Source organism: Dasypus novemcinctus, chromosome 3 (assembly GCF_030445035.2).
Source record: "Dasypus novemcinctus isolate mDasNov1 chromosome 3, mDasNov1.1.hap2, whole genome shotgun sequence".
Classification (NCBI taxonomy): Eukaryota; Metazoa; Chordata; class Mammalia; order Cingulata; family Dasypodidae; genus Dasypus; species Dasypus novemcinctus.
The window spans coordinates 114,731,814-114,744,288 of NC_080675.1; the positions used below are offsets into that span (position 1 = coordinate 114,731,814).

The following is a 12,475-nucleotide window of genomic DNA, read 5'->3' on the forward strand; positions in this document are numbered from 1 at the left end:
TAAAATTTAAAAATAGACAAAACTATTAGATATGATTTAGGTAATAAACTAAAAGGGAAATCAAGGAAATCATTATCACAAAACACAGGAGAGAGGTTATATCAAGGAGGGAATTATGTTCCAGAAGGGACAAACAGGAGGCCTCTGAGGGCTGGCAATATTCTATTTCTTTGTTGAAGTAACACAGCTGTTTGCTTTATAGTTATTCTTTAAATTGTTCATATGTTTTATACAATCCTTTATATAAAAATGATATATCGCATAATAAAGAAAAAAAAAAGAGGGGGGCTGCTGTCCCTTGAGGAAGCAGATGTCTTATCACTGGAAATGTTTAACCTAAAGCTAAAGGTCCATAGATGAGAGCTGTTATAGCAGAAATTCAAATATTTGTCAAGAATTTGGACTAGGTAGTCATCAGATTCCTGCTAGTCCAGAGATTTTATGTTTTCATACCTTATAACGATGATTTTTATGAACACTATTCTGGAAGCAGTCCATACAAAGTACACATGTTGGATCAATTGCACAGTCCCTGGAAAAGACCAAAAATCAGATTCCAGAATTTAGATGAGTCCTTATGCTTAAGATATGACTATAATATAATATGAATGATTTTTCTGTATGGTGCATAAACTGGGTATGAAAAATTATAAAAAATTGAATTCCAAAAATATTTTGAACAAAGATAACACAGTAAGCATAATTTTAACTTCCCATTTACACATTTGAATGTGTGAGTCTGTATGTTTGGTTTTGTTCCTTAAATCACCATCACCAATTTGAGCCTTCACCTGGGTTCAAACTGTGAAATGAACAATTCATCAATCAACATTTTTTCCCCATTATCTGCCATTATCTCATTCTACTATATTTATAAAAATATTTTAAAACATTGATTGGTCATTGGTAAATGAGGCTTGGATAAGGACAAAATTCATTAGAATATAAACTGTAAGGGCAGTGAGTTTTATTTATTATGTACAAGAACATGAAGAACAACATCTACACATGGTAGGTACTCAATTAATAGCTGTAGAATCACCGAGAAAAATTACTCAATCTCTCTTCTAATAACAAGCTTTAAAATGTATTATTTCATTTAACATTTTCAGGGAAACATTAAGAAAAACGTAAATTAGTGTAAAATGCAGGATTAATTTTTAAAATATTTTATTTAGAAGAGCTCATTTTTAAAAAAGATTTTTTAAAATAATAATTTTTAAATAGGGTTGGAAAATTTTTAAAACGAATTTTAAAAGGTTAATAGCAAATGAAGGTTGCCCAAAAATATTCTGTAAAAATGTATAATCTATAAGACCTATTTAGAGCAGAATTTCTCAACCTTAGACTATTTACATATTAGACCATTTAATTATTTGTTGGCGGGGGTAGATTGTCTTGTGCATTGTGGGATGTTTAGCAGCATTTCTGTCCTCTACCCACTAGATGCCAGTACCATACCCAAGTTGTGACAATCAACACTCTAACACTTCTGGAGAATGAGGTCTACATATGACTACTTTGCTTTAGTTGAAATTGACTGGGTTTCAGCTAAAAATATCTAAGAGGCAAATGAACCTTACTATGCTATATAGCAAAACATTACACAAAATGCAAAAGCTAGTTTTTTCCTTCAAAAAAGAACAGGATAAAGAAAGCATATTTTAAACAACTAACTACACCTAAACCAGTCAAACCTAGAATTATAGTGAAGCTAAAAACAATTATCTGTATTACGAAAGTCTCAAAATTCACATCCTAATGTAAATGGCCTCTAAAGGGAAAACAAATAAAAGTGCTGCTAAGATCCACAAGCTGAAAATTTCAGACAAGAACAGGGAGTATAAAGATACTCTGTGCTACCATGATGTGTAAGACAACTACTGTCACAAAAGGCAAAAAACTAAAGTTGCATCTAGTTTGCCTACCACAAGCCTTCACTATTCAACTATATTCCAATTGTTCCCACAGGTCCACAATCCCTCAGCCCCAAATCTAAATTCCAAAATGTCCAGAAAACTTAGATGAGTGTGTGCATGTGTGAGTCTGTGTGTGTATTGGGGAGGGCGGGGGGGGGGCGGCGGAAAGTAGGCATGTGCCTGTGTTTTGGAGGGGGCAGGAGACTAGGTTTGGCACCAAATCCTGTGGTAGCAAAAACGATGTGAACTGACAGTGAGATGTGGGGCAGTTTGAAATTATTTTATGAATCACAAAAAGAGATTGATTATGTTTGTAAACTAATCTATTCCTCTGGGTGGGATAGCCTTTGATTGCATTAAATTCAGCTGAGGGGCCTTTAATTGGCTTACTTGATTGGATTGCTTTAGGGTTTTGGATTAGACTGTGGCAGTAAGGTGTAACTCAGGTTGAGTCCCTGCCCCCTCTCTGGCTCTGATAGAAACGGACACTCAGACAGACACAGGAAGAGCGAGCACTGTCATTTTTGATCCTGCCATGTGACAGTAAGAAGGCTCAAACAGCTAAGGCCCTGGAAAGAGATGAGCCATTTGCCTGATAGCTTACAGCTGAAATTGGGAAGTGAGCAGAACAGATAAGACTGATATGGGAGGCCTGGAAATAGACAAGCCCTATGCCAGCTTGCAATTTAAATCCGGAAGAAAGCAGAGCAGCTGAGCCTAAGAAAGGACACCTGGAGGGGAAGGCAGAGCCCAGTCAGGGATTGTCCCATCTTGCTTCAACACGTGGCAACTGACTTTGGTGAAAAAAGTCTCACTTTCCTGGTGCCTTGAGTAGAACTTTTCATGGCCTTGGGCCTGTAAGCTTTTACCCCAAATAAATACTCTTTATAAAAACCAAGAGATTTCTGATACTTTGCATTAGCAAAGTATTTGGCAAACTAAAACAAGACTAAAGATTTTCTTTTTACTACTTGCTGTGAATATGCATAGATTTCTTGCAGAAATGCTGTGTTTGATTAAAGGATCCTGCTCTGATTCTGTTGAGGAAGTTAGATAATATACAACATAAGCACTGTATTACTTTTCTAATCTGAAAAATTTGGAATTCTGAAATACATCTGGCCCCAAGAGTTTCAGTAAGAGCATGTAGACTATATTATAAGCAAGGCGGAAAAGTCTATCACTTACATACTTCGGGAAAACAGGAAGAAAAAGTGAGAGAACTTTTTAAGTAGAAGTGATATATTCAAAAACAAGGTATACTAAAAGAAACAGACTTATAAGTGCATAATAAAAGGAAGTTAATTAAGTAGGGTTAAATATACTATAAATAGTAATAAACCAAGAAAGGTACATCAAGAAATAGCTACAAAATACCAACTGGTAAATTTCTAATTCTTACCTACAAGAATATGTTGTCTCTCCACTTTTGAAAACCTTCCCACAAAGTTGAAATGCTCCACTGTGCTTCAATTTCTCTAGACAAATATCTGGATCTTCTCCAAATAAATACCATTCTAATGGAGTGAAGATTGACATTTGTATACTCTCCTCCTGCTTTTCCAAGTCTGGGTCCATTTCAGCAAAATAAATTTCTGGCACAAACTGTGCCAAATGATGCAAGAAAATAGGATAAAAATCAACTTGCTGATCCCACCACTGAAAGAAAAGAAGTAAAAAATTAGACTCTGTTAATGAATGCTTTCTTAAAGATCCAGAGTCACAAGTGATGGCACAATTCTATAATTTCTATAATATAACTATATATTCTTTACATAGTATATATTCTATAATAGCACCAACCTTTCCTTCTGGAAGGGCCAACTCCTGCCATTTAATGGTGATTTTATAAGTCAAAGGCTATACAGACAAAGCATTTCCCACATTCTTGATTTAAGTGTTCAGGGAGTCATATAGTTTAAAGAAACCAAAATGAACATAAGTTAAAGAGTTTTTAGAACACAAAAAGTACCATAAAAGAAAAAAAAAAATAAACTCAACCTCATCAGCGTAAAATTTTCTGGTCTTCAAAAGACACTGTTTACAGATGGTAAATAAGCACATGAAAACATGTATGATCAACATCATTAGTTACGAGAAATGAAAATTAAAACGAGAATGAGATACCCTTAGACAACTTATCAGAGTGACTTAAAAAAACTGAGCTAACCAGGAGCTAACAAGGATGTGAAGAGATTAGAATTCTCATCATTGCTGATGGGAACTCAAAATGGTAAAGCCATTTTGGAAAACAGTTTGACAGTTTCTTAAACATACATTTACCATATGACCCACCAATTAAACTTCTAAGTATTTACCAAAGAAATAAACATTTATGTTCATACAAAAATCTGTATGCTAATATTACAGAGGCTCTATTCATAATTGCCAAAAATTGAAAACAATCCAATTGTCCTTCAACTAGTGAATCAGTTAAACTGTGGTACATCCAAACCAAGGAATGAACTACATAATTATACACAACATCACAAATAATCTCAAAATGCATTTTTCTGAAAGAAGTTAGACTTGAAGGCTATATATCATACAATTCTGACATTTTGGAAAAGGCAAAACTACTATAGAACAGCACATTGGTTGCCAGGGCTTGACTGCATGGGGGCAGGTTGCCTACAAAGGGGTAGCATGATAGGACTTTTGAGGGCAATGGAACTGTTCTGTAACTGTACTATGGTGGTAGTTACAATGTTTGGCAATTATCAAAACCCACAGAATTGTACAACAAAAAGAGGGATTTTCACTGTATGTAAATTTAAAAAGTGAATAAAAAAGAACATCATTAAAATGATGAGAAAAGGAGAGTCAATGACTGGGAGAAAACATTCACAATAACATGTGAATGCTATCCCCCCTAAGACAGGGGATAAGGCAAATATATCTGTCTGTTCTCTCTTCTCCTACTCAATATCATATTGAAGGTACTAGCTAGTGTAACAAGACAAGAAAAATAAATAAAAGACATATAGAAAGGAAGAAGTTAAACTGTCACTATAGACGACATGATTATCTGCATAGACAATACTAAGAAATAAATTTTTTTTAAAAATTAAGTGAATTTAGCAAGCTCACCAGATAAAAAGTCCTTATTTTAAAAAAACAATTGTATTTCTATAATAGTGAAAAACTGGAAAATGAAAATTTCAAAAGAGCATAGAAAGCACCAAAAAAATATCTGGGCATAAAATGAACAAAAGAGTGTCAGACCTCTCTATACTGAAAACTACAAAACACTGTAGGGAGGAATTTCTAAAAGATCTAAATAGACAGAGATATCATGTTCACTGATGATAAGATTCAGTATTATTAAGATGTCAAAATTGTTCTACAGACTCCACACAATCTCAGCAAGATTTTTTTTTTTTGTAAAAACTGGCAAGCTATTCTAAAATGAATATGGAAATGCAAAGGACCTAGAAGATACTTACAATACCTGATTTCAAGATGTACTATAAAGCCACAGTAATCAAAACAGTGTGGCATTAGCATTAAGATAGACATCAATGAAACGGAAGATTTTTTAAAAGGCACCAACACAATTCAAAGGAGAAAAGGCAGTCTTCTAAAAAAAAGATTGGTACAGGAGCAGTTACATATCTTCATCATAAACACACAAAAAGAACTTTACAACATACCAAAAATTAATTTGAAATGAATCATAGACCTAAATATAGAAACTAAAACTCTAAAACTACTTGGAGAAAACATAGGAAAATAATCCTTGCATCCTTGGGATAAGCTAGGAATTCATGGACAGGGCACAAATAGATAAACAGGACTTAATCAAAATTTAAAAATCTTCAGCTCTTCAAAATGAACACGAATAACTGATATCCAATTCTGCTACCCATTATGCATTTTTGTAAGTTTTCATACAATTAAATAATGAAGAGGAAATTTGAAACCAACCTATATCAAAATGCCCCTGCTTCCTCAATTTATATTGCTTCATCTTCTATGAAATTACACAGACATAGAAGGGAGCTAAAAAGGAAATTTATCATACTCTAACCCAACTTAGCAATAGGGCACATATCCACAAACTACCTATGTACTAAGGCCCTAGCCCTTTTTAGCATAAGAGCACCTAAGCTATGAAGCAACAGGTATCTACTGGCAAGAGTTATCAAGACAAAAATTTATGAAGAGACTGAAGAAACTCTAGAAAAAGTAATATGGAAAAAATGAGAATTCTTCAGTCTGTTTAAAAAAAAAAAAAGGTTGGAAGATGGTTATAAAATCACATAGAATATTTTTTTGTTTTTGTTTTTTTGTTTTTTATTTTAGGAGGTACTTGGATTTGAACCCAGGACCTCAAACATGGGAAGTAGGCACTCATCCACTGAGCTACATCCACTCCCCAATGAGAGTCAGATTTTTCGTTTGCTTTGTTGTTTTTAGGAGGCACTGGGAATTGAACCTGGGACCTCATACACGGAAAGTTGGCACTCAACCACTTGAGCTACATCTGCTCCCCTCACATAGTTTTTGTGTTTTAAAGATTTATTTTTTATTTATTTCTCTCCCCTTCCCTGCCCTCCCCCCACCCCCCAATTGTCTGCTTTCACTGTGTGTTCTTCTGTGTCTGCTTGTATTCTCGTCAGCAGCACGGGGAATCTGTTTCTTTTTGTTGTACTGTCTTGCTGCATCAGCTCTCCGTGTGTGCGGCACCACTCCTGGGCAGGCTGCACTTTTTTTCGTGCTGGGCAGCTCTCCTTACGGGGCACACTCCTTGCATGTGGGGCTCCCCTACACAGGGGACAGCTCTGCGTGGCACGGCACTCCTTGCACGCGTCAGTACTGTGCGTGGGTCAGCTCATCATATGGGTCAGGAGGCCCTGGGTTTGAACCTTGGACCTCCCATGTGGTAGGCGGACGCTCTATCTGCTGAGCCAAATCCGCTTCCCTCACACAGAGTTTTGACAAGGCAAATATAAACTTGTTCACTGTAACCTACAATAAATTAGAAGGTACACCCTGGGAGTGTTAAAGACATAATTATCAGGGCTAAGAAAAGAAAGTACAATTTTATTTAGCTTGTCCAAGGAGTTTTATAAGCAGACAATATAATTAGAATTAAGAATTTAGATAAGGTTCCATAACAGGACATTAAGGAAAGTTTCAGATATCTTATTATATATAAAGCATTCTGAATTTTCTGTCACAAAGCTCAATAAGCCATCCACAAAAAATGCAACTCAATAAAACCTTATGGAAAGTAAAGCTACAGCAATTCCTATATTTAATTCATCCTTTCTAAAGAACAATTAGAATATAGCTATTAAAATTTTAAATTTATATATCCTCTGACCCAGATAATCACCTCCAGGAATTTATCCCTTGGATAAATTCAAACATATGTATAAAGAAATAGATACAAGTATTTTATTTACAGCATTATTTATAATAGCAAAACCTGAAAACAACCTAAATGCCCCAATCAAGAGATCAATTGAATAAATTATGGCACATTAATTCAATGTAGCCATTTTAAAAGGGGGGGGGCTCAGATCTATATATATTGACTTACAGAATATCTTTCAAGTTATACTGTTAAATTTTTAAAAACGTGCAGAACACTGAGTGCAGTATGCTAACATTTATGGAAACAAAGAGGTGGTGGAGGTGATATATCCATGTATGTCTGTATTTGCATAGAAAGTCTCTGAAAGAATTAAAAATAAATTGTTAGCAGTGAGAAAAGCCCTGGAAAAGACTGACTATACTGTATACATTTTTTTTTTTACTATTTTAGTTTTTTACTATATGTATGCCTTATCTATTAAAATCATTTTAGAGCTTTTTCAAATCTTATACATTTCATGTACAAAGATTTTCGTAAGAGCAAAAAACTAAAAACTCAAATATCCATCAATAGGGAAAAGTCAGAAATTACTGAATGCATCATATAGCCTTGCTTATCCAAGTGTGCAAAGATATACCCAGTGATGTTCACTATAACATCACTTGTAATCATGAAAAAATGAAGCCTGCCTATATGTCTATCATAAAGGTACAATCATCATGGTACAATCATACCATTCTATGTAGTTAGAATACCATAAAATACTATTGAGTGGGAAAAGCAAAGTTTTAAATAATATATCATTTTTACAAAAATAAAAACCTAGATGTACTTTAAAAATTTCTATACATTTGAGCTTTCTAATTCAATTTATGAGCATGTATATATATACATAAGCTTTCTTAAACGTAAAATAAAGGTCTGGAGGAAGAAACATCAATCTTTTAATAGAAGATTCCTGTAGGGAAGGGACTTGAGAATGGTCTAGGCATTTTCACATTTTACTTTAAACAGTGTTATGTTGTTTGACTTTGTTAGACAAGTGCCAATGCCTTAACAATTAAGGGGAAAAACTCCTTAAAAACCTATATGATATAACACATTTATTTAAAATTATGCTGAATAGTCTCAAAGTATCTTCCTGAAGATACTTATTAACTACAAAGGAAAAATTAGTAACCTTAAAAAGCAGAGAAACCCTGCAGATACCAACTTAATCAAATGATTGAGATAAATATCACCAGTATTAAAAAATGATATCGTGACTCTCCTGACATGATGCACTGAGAAGGATACAGCACCATTTTCTGTGGTATTCTAGACAAAAATGTTACCCTCATTACATTAATGAGAAAACATCAGACAAATCCAAATTTAGGATATTTTACAAAATAACTGCTCAGTACTCCTCAAAGTATCAAGGTCATTAAGAAGAAAGACTGACAGACACTCTTACAGACCTAGATACGATGCTGCAAGAGAAAAATCACATTAGGAGATAAATTGGTGAAATTCAAATGTCTGTAGTTTAGTTAATATTATTGAATCAATATTAATTTCACGTCCTTTATGACTGTTCTATGGTTATGTAAGATGTTAACATTAGGGGAAATGGGGGAGGGATATAAGGAAGCTATTTTTACAAGTTTTAAATCTAAAATTAGTTCAAAACTAAAAGTTTAAAAAAATAAATGTTAAAGATGTATACTTATTTATATGGAAAGGCATTAATAATAGCTTACAAAGCAGTATGCAGATAATCCCATTTGTTTAAATATCATTCATATGGATAACATGACACCAATACTATAAATACATGTAAATCTCCTAAATACACATACAGACACACACATACACAAACTACAGAAACAGTGGTGAGTGGTAAGATTTTAATATATTTTCATGTAATTTGTTTTTACATTTGCTTGTCCATAAGTAATATCCTTATAGCCATTCTATATTTGGGGTTAACTTTTTAATTATAAAATTTAAAACATTTCACTGAAATCTTTAAAAAACTATGCATTCCAGTATTATAACTCCAACCTTCCTAGGGTACTCATAGATGAACAACTTCTTTTCTCCACATACCTGGCAACAACTATAAATAGCAAAGGACAAAAACCTAATGTTTTATTCTACAGCTAAGGTTCTTTTCTTCAAAAATACTAAGTGAAAACAAAAAACCGTATATTCAGTGGTATAAAACAAACAAAAACATTTCTCTCCTATCAATTATGGAAGGCATGGAACTAGATATTTTAAAGAGTAGGAGAAACTTGAGAGTCACTAAAGACCTAAGGGATCTTCTCTGGTCCACATTCCTCATTTTACAGATGACAGAAATGAGTCACAGGGAAGTAAACTGGCTTGTCCAAGATTGAAGAACCAGTTAGTATCAGCATCGGGAAAAGAACTTAGGCATCCTGAATCCTTGAGTTTAGTGCTTATTTTACTAAGCCAAATATAAGCAAACAGCTCTTTTAAATTCATCTTTTTAATGAATTGAGTTGCTTAATTTCACACTAAATAAACAAAAACCTGCCTCTCCCTTCTTTATAATCTTTTCCTCCAAATGGAACCTGCCAAACATTCACGAATACTTCAAAATATTTTTAAATTGTATCTCTGTCATTACATGCCTTAATGTAAAAAACTGATATTTTAAAATGTTTTTTCCATGTTGTTGGCTGAATTGGGCAGGCAGGCTGGGTGTTAATACCTTAAGAGCCCTTTCCACAGATCTAAACCACTAGGTTCCCTATCCCCTCACCATTCCCACCTCACCTCAGATATTCTTCAATGTCCATCTCAAGGGCCTCCTCAGTGAATCCCTCACTGATCAGACCAAGAAAAGTTCTTTCCCTCCAATACTGAATTTATTTAAGGAGATACTTACACTACCATCTGATATCATCAGTTACCTTTTAAATGTGTACATCTAGCCTCTTCAGTCAGATTATAAGCTCCCTGAGGGAACTTTACCTCTCAATACCCTGCAGGCTTAGCAAGAGTATACAACAAAAGTTCTCAGTAATTTCTGAATGCTATGTGCCTTGTTGCTGCACTAAGCCTCCCTAAAACTTTCTTTATAGAATTCTTTCGTGAAAGAAAGTACTATTATACTCTTCCATAAAGACTTTTTCCAAGATGATTGCCACAACTATGCAAAATTTTTTCAACTATAACGTCTCTCTCTTTTTCCAGATAGGAAAAATTATACAGGCTATATTTTAATGGGTGACATGCTCAGGAATTACTGTGGCTGGAGTAGGTTTTCTTTGTAGTATTTCCCCTTTGGGGCAGGAATAAAATTTAAAAATTTTAACCTCAATGTTCAGAAAAAAAGCAATCCACCACCATCCCCCACACCAACATTTACAGTTAAAGGAACGCTTTCCTAACTGACTATTCTGTGAAAACAAGTTCTCACAACATTTAAATTCCCAAACATTCAAAACATTTTCTTCATCCCCATGGAGACTAAAAGATATGTTCTCAATTATGACCCAGGGACTTGGATGCCTGTTTGAGAATATCATTCTAAAAAAGAAACTTACTTTAAAGACAGTAGATTCCTTTTGTTCAAAACACAACTTATTCTTCCTAAACAACTACGTAACATCTATAAGAGCCTTGAGAGGCCCTGAAATTATTTTTTTAAATTATTTTTTTAAAGTGGTAGATTCTAGAGGCTCTAGAACTGTTCATAGCAAGTAATGAATTAGTAAATGAAACATCTCTAGGCACCAATAAGTCTTTGTTATACAAAGTTGTCTTGTGAAAGTATTTGACACACTCATAAAGTTTAAAAATAAAACAAACAAAAAACCCTAGATCAACTGCTTATCCCAGAGGGAAATCCCATCTATTGTGAATCTAATAGTTAGCTCCCTAAGCCTGTCTGAATACTTTTCTTTTTTTAAATATTACTATTTTTATTTATCTCCCCCCCCCCCACCTTGCAGCTTGCTTGCTGTCTTCTCTCTCTGTCCATTCACTGTGCATTCTTCTGTGTCTGCTTGTCTCCCTTTGTTGTATCATCTTGCTGCACCAGCTCTTCGTGGGCATGGGCTGTCAGCTCTCTGCGGGATGCCTTCACAAGGAGGCCCTGGGATGGTAACCCAGGGCCTCCGATATGGTAGACGGGAGCCCAATTGACTGAACCACAGCCGTTTCCCTGAATACTTTTCAATGAACTCATTCTTTCAGCTCATAACTAACCAAAATCTATTCTTCTGTAATCTTTATCCTTCGCTACCTGAATTAGTCCAGTACAACTCACTGTACTCTTTCACATAGCATTCCAAATAAATGAAGGTAATTATTATGTCTCCTATTTGTCTCTTCATTTCAGATTTTCTTGTTTGGCCATCCTTAATGACATGGAGTCAAGACAGCACTCCATATTGATTGATTACTCTCTTATAGAACATGTACAATTTGTCAACCATGGTCTGACTGTATGGAGGAGCAGGACAGTTTGTTACTTCATTTATCCTGGGCACTAAATTGTTTTTAAAAGATCACATTCTTCTTATTGGCTGCCACATAACACTTAATTTTGGCAAGTTTGCAGACAACCAAGCCCCTTACATCAACCACACGTAAGAGACCTAGGATTACACACACACACAAAAATCCTAGGTATAAGGATTTACTTTCATCAGAGTTAGGTTTCACCTTGTTAGTTCTGATGCAATAGTCAGCCTAAGATCTTTTTCATTTTAGTCCTAAAGTGTGCTTATTATCCCTATTAACTTTCTGCTGTCTATAAATCTAATAGGTATGTCTTCTGTGTCTTCATGACTTTAGTAAAGTAAGCCAGGTCAAATATGGGCCCTATGACAAACAAGTACTCTTCCATTTCTTTGCTGTTGAGATAATTTGGAAGCAGGTCATCAGAATTTGGCTTCTGCAAGTGTCCTGCCCATTCTAAGCCTTATTTATTTATTTATTTTTAATCTCTGACATACATTCATACCTTCATTTTCTAAGCCCTTCTTTAGATGAATGAAATCTACTTTCCTAAACTCTGGGGTACACATCGCACATTTTCTTTCTGCTGAATTAAACATATCTTTGCAAACCAACTAAAATCCTTTCTTAGATTATAAAGCGGAGTATGCATATATATTTTTAAGAGTGAATAAATTAATACTTTTCCTCTTTTAAAGTCATTTAAAATGACTAACGTCATTCCTAGCTTACCCATAAATAACAAAAAGTTCAG

The 12,475-nt window shown here is 34.4% G+C and overlaps 1 protein-coding gene across 2 annotated transcripts in view; it reads right to left on the bottom strand.

Annotated features, from left to right (window-relative positions):
- Positions 1–12,475, bottom strand: part of UBR1 (ubiquitin protein ligase E3 component n-recognin 1) — a 159,233-nt gene that overhangs the window by 132,042 nt on the left and 14,716 nt on the right. For both annotated transcript variants that reach the window (XR_009185086.2, XM_058294018.2), the window contains exons 2-3: positions 3,322–3,578; positions 454–532 (exon numbers count right to left, since the gene is read on the bottom strand). Coding sequence is in view for 1 of the 2 variants with exons in the window: in XM_058294018.2 (XP_058150001.1) it covers positions 454–532; positions 3,322–3,578 (336 nt within the window). In the remaining variant the exon portion in view is untranslated. The remainder of the gene's footprint in view (positions 1–453; positions 533–3,321; positions 3,579–12,475) is intronic.